Source organism: Agelaius phoeniceus, chromosome 3 (assembly GCF_051311805.1).
Source record: "Agelaius phoeniceus isolate bAgePho1 chromosome 3, bAgePho1.hap1, whole genome shotgun sequence".
Taxonomy (NCBI): Eukaryota; Metazoa; Chordata; class Aves; order Passeriformes; family Icteridae; genus Agelaius; species Agelaius phoeniceus.
This window is the reverse complement of record NC_135267.1, coordinates 2919571-2935155: the sequence shown is the minus strand read 5'-3', so window position 1 is coordinate 2935155 and position 15585 is coordinate 2919571. Positions and strand designations below refer to the sequence as shown.

The 15585-nt window shown below is 51.0% G+C and overlaps 1 protein-coding gene across 10 annotated transcripts in view; it reads right to left on the bottom strand.

Moving 5' to 3' along the window:
- Nucleotides 1–15585, bottom strand: part of EXTL3 (exostosin like glycosyltransferase 3) — a 150171-nt gene that overhangs the window by 4556 nt on the left and 130030 nt on the right. For all 10 annotated transcript variants that reach the window (XM_077176476.1, XM_077176478.1, XM_077176474.1 and 7 more), the window contains 3 exons: nt 3746–3873; nt 714–858; nt 146–274 (listed from right to left, as the gene is read on the bottom strand). In XM_077176476.1, coding sequence (XP_077032591.1) covers nt 146–274; nt 714–858; nt 3746–3873 — 402 coding nt within the window. The remainder of the gene's footprint in view (nt 1–145; nt 275–713; nt 859–3745; nt 3874–15585) is intronic.

Below are 15585 nucleotides of genomic sequence, written 5' to 3'. Positions count from 1 at the left end.
ACTTCACCTGCTCTGTGGCTGATTCCAAAGGCTGAGCTTTCCCACTGCAGCTGGATTTCCCTGGAGCAGACACCACCCACTTCCCAGGCAGAGCTTCTCCAGCAGTGCCAGCCCTGGGACAAGGCCCTGGCTGCCGGTGCTTTACCTTGATGGGAGGTTTCCTGGTCAGGTGGGACACCAGGAAGTTCATGGCGATGTCCTCGCAGTTGATGTACTCGTCCACCATGTCCCTGATGGCCTGGGGCATCACGTAGGAGTACAGGTAGGCATAGTACTGCAACAGGGAAAGGCACAGTGTCCTCCAGGTGCCCCACAGGTGACAGCAACACGTGGGACATGTGGGGTGTGGCTGGCTCAAAACTCAAGGATCCCAGTGGAGATGTTCCCCATAATGGAGTTGATCCCGCACTGAGATCCACAGCAGAAGCAAATCTCCCACAGCCACCACCCTCTCCTGGAAGCTCAGGAATTGAGGAATGGGGGTTCCAGCCCCTCAAATCCTGTTCTGTGCTGCTGTGGATTCAGCAGGAACAGCCACTGCAGATCCTTCTCAGCACTCAGGACCAGGTTCTGGCTGTGTTTCAGTTTGGAGAAAATGAGGGGAAGGAGCAGAAAGCTCCCACATTTGTCCTTATAAAAACCACAACCCCTCAGATCTGCAGCCTCAGGTGGCTGTGAGCAGGAAGGAGCAGCCCTGGCTGGGGAGGTCTCACCTTGTGGAAGAAGGCAGCACCAGTGAGCACCATGGAGAGCTCGCAGGAGTAGTTGGAGTTGTAGAGCCAGGACTGGTGGGGGATGTCCCAGGCGTGGTAGCGGCCCGGGAAGCCCACGATGCGATCCCTGGCCTCTCTCCACACCCTGCAAACACAGAACTGCCCATGAGACCCTGACCTGGGAGCCCACCCAGAGCTCCTGAGGGATGGAGGGGTCTGTACATAAAGGAGTTTGGCAACTGCTTATCCAAGGAATGCCCAAAGGGCAAAAAGGAAAATGTGTTCAATGTGTTCCTGTCCTAGAGCACAGCCCAGCTGCTCATGCACAGGGAAAGGGCTCCTAATCCATAAATCAGGGATTTTGTACCTCATAAGGGCTGTTCTGGAGGTTTAAAAGAAAACTAAAGCCAGAGCAGCCCAGGCTCAGCCTGGGAGGAGCCCAACATCTCCTGGCCTCTTCCCCAAATTGCTGGGACTTTCCATCTCCCAGCAGCTCAGTAAAGCCAAGATAACATCAACCTCCCTTAAGGAAAGCTTCAAGGCCAGATTGGATGGGGCTTGGAGCACCCTGGGATAGTAGAAGGTGTCCCTGGCCATGGCAGGGGTGCAACTGGATGAGCTTTGAGGTCCCTTCCCACCCAAACCATTCCAGGACTCTGGAAATTCCATAATTCCATAATTCTGTGAAAAGCTGCTGAGATGCTGAAGGCCCCAGTGTCTCCTGAGGGAAGGCCTGGATTGCCAAGGATGCCAAGGATGCTCCTCATCCCAAACTGCAGCTCCCTAGGCTCTGGCCCCAGAGGAAAAGCCTCCAGAGCCCTGAGTGCCTCCCTCACCCTGACACGTGCTCACAGTCCAGCCTTGGGAATGAAATCCTGAATTTTGCATGTGGAGCGTGGGATTGCTTAATGTTCTGCTCTCATCTGCAGCTCACGCTCCTCCAGAGAAATCCCCCAGGAGAGCTGCAACACTGGCTGCAATAATTAAGGAAAAAGTCACTGCCTGATGCCTGAGCTGGGAAACAAACCCAGCTTCCACAGGCAGGGGTGCTTGGCTTCCTTTGGATGGTTCATTCCCCTCCCTGCTGCTCAGCGCCCAAGCTGTGACTCCAGACTGCAGGAGAGAACTCCCTGTGCACACAGAAGGGTTTTCCCTTCTTGCCAGGCACAAAACTGGGCAGTAAGTGCCAGTTTTGTGTTTTTTCCCTCATTTGGATGTGAGTTTGTCCCACAAGCCCTGTTCTGGGAGAGCTGCAGGAGGAGAGCAGAAGATTCCCTGAGCTTTCCTTACACTGACAGAGCATAAACGTGTTTGTTGTTCCATCCTCCAATTACTGAAATTCCAAGATTATCCTGAGGAATCAACACCACCAGCAGTTTCCCTGCCTCTGTCTTCCCCCCATTACTTGTTTGCTGCAGTTCTGTCAATCCAGGGTGATTGTTTAGAAAAGCTGGAAGTTGAAACCATTTCACTTCTCCCACATCTTCACTTTTTCCCTCCCAGCTCAGCCACAAAAATCAGGATTTCTCTGGAGAATCGTTCTGGGGGTGCTCAGAGAGCTGCCTCCAGCTCCCTCCTGAGTGGCAAACACGATGCTTTTGGCCCCAAAAATCAAAGCCTGGAGCAAAGTTTTGACAAAGCACAGTTGCTGTGGGCAGCTCCTGGGAATGTGTTAACACAGGGAGGCTTTGTGGGAACTGGGTGTCTGTAAGCAGGGATATGAGTGAGATTAACACAGGGCACTCAATGACCTTCATTTGATGCTCTCCAGGGCTAATCAGCAAAACAGAGACCAAAAAAAGGGAGAAAACAGCCAAGTTTGGATAAAGAGCCTGGAATGGGGCAGGGAAGAGAAGCCAGGAATTCTGACGCCTCCTCCTGCACTTTAATCCCTCTCACACCTCATTTCTCATCTCTCTGAGGGAGCCTGGTGCGTTTCCAGGCATTTTGTACCTTTAAATTTCCCTCCCAAGCAGGTTTTGGTCCCCATCTCCCACCCCCAGGCAGCTGCTGGGTGCTCTCTGACTGGGAATGGCAGCCCCTGCTCCTTGTGGCTCCTTGTGGCTCCTTGTGGCTCCTTGTGGCACCCTCACTCCCCAGCAGCTCCTGGCAGGGAGGGAGCTCTGGCTGCAGGAGCAGCTGGAGCAGCTGGCACAAAGCTCCCCAGCAGGAGCCCCCTCATCCCTGTGAGCAGGAAGCTTTTGCCAGGGAAAAGTCAGGGGAAAGCTGGATGTGGAGCAGAACAGGGTGGGAGTGAGAGCAGCACAACCTGCCTTTGCTGAGGGACATCATCTCCTGGGGGACATCATCTGCCTTTGCTGGGGACATCATCTCCCTTTGCTGGGGGACATCATCTCCCTTTGGGGGGACATCATCTCCCTTTGCTGGGGGACATCATCTCCCTTTGGTGGGGGACATCATCTGCTTTTGCTGAGGGACATCATCTCCTGGGGGACATCATCTCCCTTTGCCTGCTGTGCCCAAAGAACTGTCACACCCCAGTGTCACAGGGAGCAGAGGGTGGCAGCTGCCACCACCACCACCTGAGCATCATCCTGGCCTTGTCTCTGGCTCATGGATGGAGTGAAAGCCTCTTGGATTTGTTTTCCAGGCTCTGTCCACCCTAGGAAACCACAGGCCTTAAAACCATTCCAGGACCATTATCAGCACAGGAAAAGCTGAAGAGCTGGGTTAAGAAATGTGGCAAATGGGGTTTCCTCACGGGGATCAGGTTCCCCACCTCATTAATGTGTGTTTCTCCAAGAAGCAGAGCTGCAAAGCCACAGGAAGGGATGTGCCAGCCCTGACTGTGCCCCTGGCTGCTCCCTGAGCAGATCCTGGCCGTGGGGAGGAGCAGTTTGTGGGGAGGGACGTGCCAGCCCTGACTGTGCCCCTGGCTGCTCCCTGGGCAGATCCTGGCCATGGGGAGGAGCAGTTTGTGGGGAGGGCTCACCTGAAGCCCTGACTGTGTCCCTGGCTGCTCCCTGAGCAGATCCTGGCTGTGGAGAGGAGCAGTTTTGGGGAGGGCTCACCTGAAGCCGAACATGATCTCGTCGTGGCGCAGGTGGGCGTCGTCGTCGATGGACAGGATGGCCTCGGTCTCGATCTCATCCCAGGGCAGGAAGCGGTTGTTGAGGCTGTTCTTCTCCGTGCGCACCACCTGCGGTGACATCAGGGACATCAGGGACATTTATGGGGCTGCAGAGCCCAGGGTGAGGGGCTGGGGCTGTGCCAGCTGTGGTGGCCCTGATGACTGCAGGTGGCAGTGACATTTATGGGGTGCAGAGCCCAGGGTGAGGGGCTGGGGCTGTGCCAGCTGTGGTGGCCCTGATGACTACAGGTGGCAGTGACACTTATGGGGTGCAGGGCACAAGGTGAGGGTTTGAGGCTGGGCTGTGCCAGCTGTGGTGGCCCTGATGACTGCAGGTGGCACTGACATTTATGGGGTGCAGAGCCCAGGGTGAGGGGCTGGGGCTGTGCCAGCTGTGGTGGCCTGTGGGAACCCAGGACATTGCTCTGGCTGCCCTGGAGGACTCGAGACCCTGGCAGGGGGCTCAGAGACCTTGGCACAGAGTCACAAACACCTGAGCCTTGGATTTTAACCCATGGAAACAATTACCAACTTCGTATGAAGATGTACAAGCCACACCAGTTTGAATAGAATGTTAGTGAATTTATCACAGGGTGAAAATGTAGAATTTTGAGTTTTTAGAATGGGGGTTCAGAGGCCAAGATGGAGGGATTTGGGCATGCTCTGTCCTTCTTCTTTGTCCTTCTTAGCCTCCATCTTCTGGGTGATGTTGGCACTTTTGGATTGGTTTAGAGTGGAGACAAACTGTCTAGCAAAAGTGATAGGTATTGGAAAATTATTGTAAATAATGTACACATGGTTTTTAGTATGAAAAGATAACAGCACCCTGAGGTGGTCAATGTGCCACTGTCTGACCTGCTGAACGGACCTGAGCAGGCCAGAGAAAGAATTTTATAGACAACAGCAAATAAACAACCTTGAAAACCAGAACAGAAGAATCCTGACTCCCTCTTCAGCTGCCAGGCTGGGAAAAGAGACTCTGACACATCTCGGGCTCATCCTGACCACAGAGACTCCGAGAGTGGCCCTGACAGCTGCGGGTGGCAGTGGCATCAGGGACATTTATGGGGCTGCAGGGCACAAGGTGGGGGTTTGGGGCTGGGCTGTGCCAGCTGTGGTGGCCCTGACACCTGCAGGTGGCAGTGACATTTATGGGGCTGCAGAACACAAGGTGAGTCTCGGGTTTTGTGTTACTGAAATGGCTCCCGAGGTATTAAAGAGTCTTTTTTCCCAGCCCTGCAACCGAAGAAGTCGAGATTCCTCAGCTCTGGTTTTCAAGGTTGTTTATTTTCTCTTATCTATTACATTTTCTCTTATCTAATACATCTATTACATTCTTTCTCTGACCTGCTGAGATCTGTCCAGCAGGTTGGGCTGTGGCACAGTGCCCGCCCTCAGGCTGGTGTTATCTTTTTAAACTCAAAACTAGGTGTACTTTATTTACAATAATTTTCCAGTACCTATCACCTGTGTTAGACAGTGAGCTTCTACTCTAAACCAATCCAAAAGTGCCAACATCACATCAGAAGATGGAGGACAAGAAGAAGGAGAAGAAGGACAGGACATGCCCAGATTCCTCCATCTTGGCCTCTTGAACCCCCATTCTAAAAACCCCAAAATTCTACATTTTCACCCCATGAAAAATTCACTATCATTCTACTCAAACTCTTGTGGCTTGTAACTCTTCACACAAGGTTGGCAATTGTTTCCATGGGCTAAAATCCAAGGCACAGGTGTTTGTGACTCCGTGCCAAGGTCTCTGAGCCAATGGGGTCTAACAGCTTTTTGAGGGGAGTTTCTTGTGTCTCCCTAAACCAGGGAATGTCCCCCAGGGTCTCCACAGTGGCCCTGGGATGGGGAGTGCTCCGAAGCCACAAAGTGTTGGCTCAGCCCAGCAGCAGCTCCAGCAATTCCCCCACCTCAGCCACACACCTGGGAAATCCTCCTGAATTTCTCCCTCTTGCAAGAATCATGGGATAGAATCATGGGGCTGGAAGGAGCACACCAGGATCACCCAGTCCAGTCCCTGCACAGACACCCCAACCATCCCACCCTGTGCACCCCTGAGGGCATTGTCCAAATGCTCCTGGCAGCCTTGGGAATGTCACCAAGCCCTGGGGAGCTGTTCCAGTGCCTGACACCCTCTAGGGAAGCACCTTTTCCTGATATCCAGCCTAACCCTCCCCTGGCACAGTTTCACATCATTCCTGACAGCCCCATCCACCCTGCATCCTTTCCCCTGCTCTTACACTTTCAGCTGATCCAAAGCCACTCTGTCCATGCCACATTTCCCACCCCATTCAATCCCTCCAGTCCTTTCCCTGCCTCTGCTCTGAACAATCTTAATTTAAAAAATTAAGCCCAGCCTGGTGAAAAGACCAAAGCATCACAGCAAGAGAACTCCATTAAATAAGATTACATCTGATCCCACAAAAAAGCCCACGCTGAACCCATTAACAGTGGAAATATTTGTATCGGGATCTGCGTGACAGCTGGGATGGTTAAATTCCCATGGAAAGCCAGTCTTGGAGCTTTCATCTGCTGACAGCTCCAGGGGGGATGGAAAACTCAGCAGAAACACGTTGAATATTGCACTGAAGAGCCATCAAAAGCACCAACAATTTACTGCAAGTGAGCAAACTGGGCAGCTCTGGGCTATGGAAAAGCAGGGCCAGAGCTGAGCCAGCAGCATTCCCACCCCAGGAGCTCTGTGGTTTCATCAGGACATGGAAAAAGCAGGGACAACATTGGTACAGGAACTCCTGATCCTGCTCCTTCCCAAGGTGGAGAAGCATCACAAAACTCAGCTCAGGGTCTGGCTTGGCTGAAGGGTTATCCAGAGCCAGCAGATGCTCCCAGGGGTTCCTTCTCTGCCTGGGAACTGCTGGAAAAGGGGATGCAGGAATCAGGGTGGGGATGGGGTGGAGGGAAGCAGGAGGAGACAACTCCACACTCTGTGTCCTGCTCTGGGAAGGAGCTGGATCTGCTGGAGTGAGCCCAGCCTGGAGAAGGGAAGGCTCCAGGGAGAGCTCAGAGCCCAAAGGGGCTCCAGGAGAGCTGGAGAGTGTCACCATCCTATTTTCTGGAAAAATCTCTTTGCCCAGGATCCTTCTCCTGGGAAGCTGAGAGGCCTCAGAGAAAAAGGAAAACAATAATGATCTGATTTGCTTCTCCTGTGTTTTGCTGCTTTGGAATGTGTTTGGAGATTGTTTATCCAACAGGTGATTGTTTCATTGGTTTCATGTGAATTGTTTTAACTTATTGGCCAATCATGGCCAAGCTGTCTTGAGGCTCTGGAAAGAGTCACCAGTTTTCTTTATTGTGTTTTTATTATCTTTTAGCCTTCTGTCTGCATCCTTGCTGTATTCTTTGTATAGTTTAGTATAGTATTCTGTTATACAATATAGTATTCTTTAATATAAAATAGTATAAAATAATAAATTAGCCTTCTAAGAACATGGAGTCAGATTCATCATTCCTTCCTTTATCTGGGAACCCTGCAAATACAAGAGGAGAGGGACTGGGGACAAGGGGTGGAGGGACAGGACACAGGGAATGGCTTCCCACTGCCAGAGGGCAGGGATAAATGGGATATTGGGAAGGAATTGTTCCCTGGGAGGGTGGGGAGGCCCTGGAATAGAATTCCCAGAGAAGCTGTGGCTGTCCCTGGATCCCTGGCAGTATCCAGTGCCAGGCTGGACAGGGCTTGGATCAACCTGGGATGGTGGGAGGTGTCCCTGGCCATGGCAGGGGTGGGACTGGATGAGCTTTAAGGTTCCTTCCCACCCAAACCATTCTGGAACCCTCAAAGTCACCACCATGAACCCCCTGTGAGCTCCAGGGCAGAGGGGCTGGCTCTGGGTGAGCTCTGCCAGGAGCTCCCAGCCAGAGTGGCAGAATCCACCTCTCCTCTCAAACACCAGCCCTGCTCCTTGGGAATTGTCTCCCTTCAGCTCCCACCCCTGCCCTGGTGGGTCTCACCCCCAGAAGAGCCCAGAGATGCCATCACCAACCCTCTCTCTGTCCCTTTTCAGACTCTGAGGTCTCAATCTCTCTCCCAGCACTGCTTCTCCTGCCCTTCCAGCATTTTAATGACCAATTTTGCCACAACTTTGCTCCTTCGTGGTCTGGAGCCAAGAGCTTTGTCGAACCCCAAGGAAAGATGTTCCCTCAGCCCTGGCTGCAGCACAGGGAGTCAGCAGTTCTCCTTCCCAAGGGGATTCAAGCAGTGAGGAGGACACAAAATCAGCCAGAGAATCCCAAGAGAGACCCCAGCCCATCACCAGCCCCCGCCTCCCCTCACAGCAAGAGCTCCAAACTCAGAGCAGAGCACCAGTGCTGGGTCTGCACCAAATTCCAACTCCTCCAGACCCCAGACTCTGCCTTATTTTGGTTATTTTTGACTTTTGTTTGGGACTAATTCTCTTTAAAATGCTTTGCCATCAGCTAAAAGGCCCAGAGCTCAAACCCATGAATCTCCTGAGCACTTTGCAAAGTTTGGAGACACCTAAAATGCCTCTAAGCACCCAAGAGACCACATCAGAAGCTTCTACTCCTTTTAGAAGGAGAAGAAAATCAGTTAGAAAATCAGTTCCAGGTGATTCAGTTCCACAACCTGGCATTTGTTTGATTAGAGGAGCACAAAACCCCACAAATCCATCACATCCATTTCCTGCCATTATTTTGTTGTTCACAGACCCGCTGGACAAATGAATCTTAAAAAAAAACTGAGAGAAAACTAAACCAGAGCATAAATCCAGAGTCTGCCCAGCAATAATGTCCTTTTACCAATACTTTAAAATACATTTTTATCCATAAACACCAAAAAAAGCAACAAAATCAATACCTTCCAGCAATCTCCTTGCTGGTGAGGCTTCATGCTTAAGCTTTAAATTAAGTGTCACATATCATTTGATGGTGAAAACATGAGGAATGCCTGTGCCCTTGGAGAAGTTCTGACAGCTCAGCTCAGTGAACTGGATTGATTCCTGGGCAAAGAGCAAACTCTGCAAGAACCTGGGTGCCTCATTGCTCATGTCAGGTCTCTGTCAGGGGAAAAAAGCCTGGAGGGTGCCCTTAGGAGAGCTGGGAATGAGCCCTCAGGAGAAGGAACCAAATTTCCATCTTTGCCAAAGGGGAGAGATTCTACCCCAATGGGCTGGGGGGAAAAGCAGGGTGGGGTGGGGACACCACGAGCTCCCTTTGCTTCTCTGAAGAACAGGACTTGGATCCTCTCTGTGCAGAAAGGGTTAACTCATCTCCTGGATCAGAAAGGGTTAACTCATCTCCTGGATCAGAAAGGGTTAACTCATCTCCTGGATCAGGACACTCCTTGGTTTTCCCAGCTTTTACAGAGATGGGGCAGCTGAGAGGCTTTTTAAACAATTTTATTCCATTTTCAGTCTTGTACGAGGGTGAGACGTAAGAGATGTAAAACTCAACACCACTGCAGCAGAAGCCACCCTATTTCCTGGTTACAATACCTTAGAAATGTTTCCCAGCTTTTGCCACACAATGCTGCTAACACTTCTAACACCAATCACCTTTATTTTTACCCCACAATGCATCTTGCACAGTTCTAATTCACTAAAATATCTGGTCTTTTTGCAAGGCCATATTTTGAAACTTGTTGAAACTTGTTCCTGGTTCAATCTCTCTCTCAACAATTTTATCTCTATTCCATGGCCTTGCTAAGGCAGCTCACCTCATCTCAGAGTTTGCATCCAGATGTACAAAACTGTGTGAGCCTTCTGTCAGGTTTTGGGAATTATTTATAAATCCATTTCTCACAGTGGGTGATCAGTCTGAGCAGCCCAGGCTTGGAACTTGGCTCCAGAGGTGCCACCATTGCTGATCTTCATCCCACCCACATCCTCCTTCCCAGCTGAGCTGGGTCCCTTCCCACCCTCCTTCCTCTCTGCCAAGGCTTCTCCAGCTCTCCTATGTGCACATGTGGGGAAGAAATCAATTAAAAATCAGCCAAATGAGGCTTAAGAGAGGTCAGGGAGGGCTCTGTTGGAGGACTTTGGGAGGTGGCAAATCTGGGAAAAGGGAACAATGAGTCCCAAGTATCCCTGAAGCCACCCTGTCACATACATTTCTTTTCAACTCCTGAATTTTTTAATTTTCATCCTTTATTTCCAACAACTGAATTTAGCCAAATCCAGACATGTTTTTATTAAGAAAGTTGCCTGGATTGGCAGTTGAGACCCACAGACTGAGATCCACCAGAGTCCCTTCCCTCTACACATCAGGCCCAAGTGCTGGGGTTATTGACAACACTCCCTGGAAGGAGGGAAGGGCGTGCAGATCCATAAACTGAATAAATCACATCCTTTATTCCCACTCCTGCTCCTCTGCAGCTGAGGTGTGAGATCAGCCTGGCACTTTCTGCTCTGCAAATGCAACCAGAGATGGGCAGGAGGAAGACAAAAACTCTGCCTGGTGCCACCAAACAGCATCTCCTGGAAGCTGGGTCATTTTTTTTGGAAGTGAAGCTCTCAGAACGAGTTTGCACTGAGCCAAGCAACAAACGTGGGGTGTCAGACAGGGACAAAGCCTCAGGCTGGGTAAAGAGCAGGAATTTCCTCATGGAAAGGGTGGTTGGGCATTGGAAGGGGCTGCCCAGGGAGGTCTGGAGTCCCCATTCCTGGAGGTGTCCCAGGAAGGGCTGGATGTGGCACTCAGTGACAAGGTGGGGATTGGGCACAGCCTGCACTCGATGCCCTGAAGGGTTTCTGCAGCCTGAATGATTCTGTGATTCTCTCAACATCCTGGCTCCAGCAGGAATTCTGGCACTGGGCAAGGCTCCATATGGAAACTACACCCCTGAGGTTCCCTTTGCTTTGATCCTGGTGTCTCTGAGCTCTGTCTCGTTCCGTGGAAGGAGAGAAGAGGCTGAGTCCAGGCACGCTGGCTCCATGACAAGCAGCCAAGCTCTCTGCCAGGGCAGGTGCCAAGGAGCAGCCAAAGGAGCTCTGTCATCACCAGAGGTGCCACCCAAGATCTCTGCAGCCCATTCCCAGTGAGATGACATTGGAGTCAATCCCGTGAGCCTGACCACGGCCACATTTTAAACTCCATTTTCTCAGTGTTTTATCACTACCTGCTCTGGGCAAGCTGAGCTGCTCCACAAAAGCTGGCAGGGATCACTGTGGCTCTCAGCCCAGACCTCAAATCTGCTTGGCTGCCCCTACCAAGGACAACCATGGTGCTGCTCATTGAAGGTTTCCAAGTGCAGCCTCACACCCAGCGGCGCTGATGTCCCGCCCTGCCCAGGCAGAACCTTCTCCCTCCTGCCAACCTCAACTCCCACCATGAGAAAACCCTCAGAGGACAGAAATTCATCCAGCTCCTGCTGGCCAGCATCCTGCTTTCCAAAGCCAGCAGCACAGATCCAGGCCTTTGGCTCAGCCAGGAGTTCTTCATTTCATGAGAAATAAAATAATCTGGCCTCGCTCGATACGATGTGAGGCTCATGGGCAGGGAGGAGATGGGATGCCAGCATGGCATTTCCACCAGAGCCAAGCCCCTGGGATGATGCCTTTCCTCCCCAAAACCACGCTCTTTTTTCCCAAGACAGACCCAAAAACCCGAGGAAATGAGTCTGGCACAACACGGGGCTCCAGGGCATTGGTGGCAGCTCTGGATGAGCTGCAAATCCAGCAGGAATTGCTGCCCTGCACTTTGACACTGTGTGAGCTGGGTGTCAAAGCTCCTTCCAGACACACTGCCAGATCTGACTGAGCAGGCTGGCATTTTGTTAAAAAAAAAATTAAAAAAAAAAATAGATGTTCTTTTGTGTTTGTGATAATGAATGTTTAAAAAACTTGGGATGTGGAGGTGAAAGCGCAGATGCACAAAAAGCAGCTCTGAGGTGTTTGTTAGGACAAAGATATTTGGGTGTTACCCTGGGGTTAACATGATCCTGATAAATCAATAAATGGGAATGGCTGGGACCTCAGCTCCTAAAGGCACATCCAGATCCATCCTGAGGGAGATCCTGGATCCTCCTGCATCCAGGCAAAGCCACAGGGGATGTGCTCCTCTCGGGACTGGTCTGTCCCCACCAACCACCCTCACCATTCCCAGCTTTGTTCCAGGACTGGATGAGTCCCAGGACGTGCTTGGATGGAGCTGTGGTGTCCAAGGGGGACACCAGTCCTCACCCATCCCATAGAAATCCTCTGGATTTTCAAAAAAATCCATTTATCTGAGCATCCAGCCCAGCCCTGACACTCTTAGCAGGATGTTTCCTCAGTCATGCATTGCCTGAGGAGCTGTCCCTGGTTTTTACAGTGGTTTCCCCTGGCAATTCTTCACCTTCTTGTTTTCCCTTTAATCCTGCCTTGTAAAGATGGATTGGGAAGTTACTGTTATCCCTTTCTCCTGTATTAATTATTCCCTGCTCCTTCCTCTTCACCTTGAAACAGCCACAGCCCCTCCTTTATGCCCTGAACCCCCAGCTTTGCTACCTCTGACTTAGAGCATTTTCTAACTCTGAATTAAAAGGATTTATAGACTATTTTAAGACTCATCTCCAGAGGTATCAGAAGGGTATTTAGCTCCAAAGCCATCCGAAGGCAGCGCAGGCTGAATGTAAATTGGCAAAACAGAGGCATTTTAAAACTACGTGTAATTAAATAATGCAACATAAAACCCAGCATAAATTATCCCCTGCTGAGAACAAAACCACACAGGAAGATACCATGGAAAGGCTTTTTTTATGATGCTGTGTCCATGCACAGAAAATGTGCAAACACTTGGTCTCCCTTTAAACTCCTCAGCTGAGATCAGTGGGTCGCTCATCTCTGAGAGGAGAAAACAGCTTGAGATCCAAATAAAACTGATTATTTGTTCATTTTCATACAGGAGCAGCTGTGCATCTTCCCAGAGAAAGGAAAGGAGAAGGATGCTCCTTTTAACATGAAAGGGATGCAGATACTGATTTTTATTCTCTGTGTGTTGCTGTTAGTGGCTGTGCAATTAGAGATGCACATGGAGCTGGCTGTCCAATTAGATTTATTTTACAATTAATTGTAATTATTTGGCTCAAAGAAGGTCCCTGGGATAACACGCTGTCATGTTCCAATACTTCCACTGCTGCAGCTCATTCCCTTCTCAACTTCCCAAAATTCCTGTGTGTGCTTTTCATGAAAGCTCACAGGGAAAAGCTGCAGAGTGCAAAGCTCATGATCCAACTTCCACTGGCAGGTCTGGGACCAGGAGCCAGATTTATGAGCTGCTGTTTGCTGGGAAGCCAAAAAAAAGTCATTTCAAGAAGAAAGAGCTCAGTCTTTTGAGAGTTTTGATACTGATAACCCAAATTTTTAGGTTTTTTTGCAGTGGAATGGGCAATTCCCAATGATGTCCTGATGGAATCACAGAATCATTAAGGCTGGAGAGATCAAAGGGGATCAAACCATTAATCCATGATCCACACCCAGCACATCCACATGTTCTAAAACCACCTCAGGGATGGGGACTCCAGCCCTGCCCTGGGCACTTCCAGTGCCTGTCCACCCTTTCCATGGAGAAATCCCTCCTGGTCTCCAACCTGAGCCTGCCCTGGCACAGTTTGAGGCTGTTCCCTTTTATCCTGTCCCTGTTCCCTGGGAGCAGAGCCCGACCCCCCTGGCTGTCCCCTCCTGTCAGGAGCTGTGCAGAGCCACAAGGGCCCCCCTGAGCCTCCTTTTCTCCAGGCTGAGCCCCTTTCCCAGCTCCCTCAGCCCCTCCTGGTGCTCCAGCCCCTTCCCCAGCCCCATTCCCATCCCTGGACGTGCTCCAGCCCCTCAGGGTCTCTCTTGCCACAAGGGTCCCCAAACTGAGCCTGGCACTGGAGGTGCCCCAGCGTGTGCCACGTGTGATGTCCTGACAGATGTCACTGTTCTTTCTCAATTCTCTCTCAAGCTGCAGCTGGATCAACCTGGCTGTTTTCACCTGGCAAATCCTGTCTTGGTATTCAAGGCCTGAAAATTCCACTGGAATTCTGCTCAGTCCCAGGTGCCAGAGCTGGAACACCCCAGGGTGACAATGGATGGCAGCAGGGGTGTCCCCAGCAGGGATTCAGCACCACCAGGACATCTGCACACTGTTATTTGTCAACTCTGAGCTTCATCCTCTGTGCCTCTTCTTCCTCTCCAAGTACCCCTTGGCTGCTTTAGTGGCAATTTTAACAGCAGAGAGGTTCTGATGTTCTGATGAAATGGGGACACCTTCCTCACACTGCCTGTACCAAACCCACTCTGCTAATATCAAATAAAATACAGAGATGCCATTTGGGACCAATGCTGAGAAAGAGAGCACACAAAAAGAGGGCAGGCAGCAGCTCCTAACTCCATCTAAAAGGTGCAGTGATCCTTCCTGGAGCTCAGGGATGAGGGATTCAAATCACTTGTGGGCAGCAAAAACTTCCCAGCCTGGCAAACACCAACAGCTCAGGAATGATGTGTGCAGCCAGTGAGCCTGGGGACAGGTCCCACCCTCCTGTCTGACATAACTCAGAGCCCTGGCACTCAGCAGGAGTTTGGCTGGGCCAGCTGCAGATCCCTGGAGCAGAGAGAGCCTGAGGAGCACAGCAGCTTGTTCTGAACTGGCTCCCATCTCCTGGGTCTGTTTTGGGAATCACAGGGAAGCTGCCACTGCACCAGGCAGGGCAGAGCTGCACAAGGAACTGACTGGGGAAGCCTGGCCTTATTTTGGCAAAAATCTTCATTTTCCCTGCCTGCCTCACTGTCCAGTGGAGCACCCAGAGCTGTGTCAGGCCAGGTAGGAGCTCCTTGTTACCCTTGGAAGGGCCAAAGGAAAGCCTGGAACAGCCACACAAGAGCCCAAGAACCATTCACAGGTTGCAGCTCCCCAAAACCAGATTTCAATAAAGAATCAAAACCCCAAAACTTCTGAAGTTTGAAAGCCCAGATCTCCCTCAGCTAATTCCTGCACTTCTGATTTCCCTGGAAAAGGCACATTGCCAGTCCCCTGATCCCTGCTGAGAAGTCTGGCAGCAAACAGACGGGGAGCTTGGGGTGGATTTGAGAGGGGCTGTCACATCTCATCTGTGAGACAGGAGATGGAAAAGTCAGGAGGGGGATCAGGAGCACCCCTGAGGCCTCCTCCCCTTGCCAGGACATCAGAGCCGTGCAGCACCAGGCCGTGGCATGGGAGGAAATCCAACAACTTCCATGCTGGAGCCACGGAAATGCACAGCAGAGAGGCAGAGAGGAGCAGCAGAGTGCTGGAAATCCAAGGGCTGTGGTCCCAGGGGATTATTGGAAATACCTCCTTTCTGCTCACCAAGTGAGGCAGAGCTTATCTCTCCACACTTTGCTCTTTGGCTGACAGCCCGGCCGCTTTAATTACCAGAGGCTTTCGTCAGTGCAAATCCTCTGTATTGTTGTGCAATCACTTCTTCAGCAGGTTCCTCCTGGAGATCTGTCAGACAGGATTTCCACCACAGCGGGAAAACAAAACACCTGACAGAGCAGGTGCCATTATTTGTACATTTGTTCCCATTGGTGCGTCTCATTCTTTGGAATACATCACACCCAAGGATGCTCCGAGATGTTCCCAGCATTTCAAAGCTGCTCTGACCCATCCCACAAGAGCTTCAGTGCAAAAATTTGTATCTGAGGGCATCCAAATGAACATCACAGCCCAACAAAGGGAGGAGGGAATTGGAGTCAGGCTGTAACTCACTGAGCAGCTACTAAAAACCTGGAATATAGAGTCTGATACAGAAGCAGAGCCAAGAAGCCATCAAGTTTGCAGGGAGGTTATTGTTTT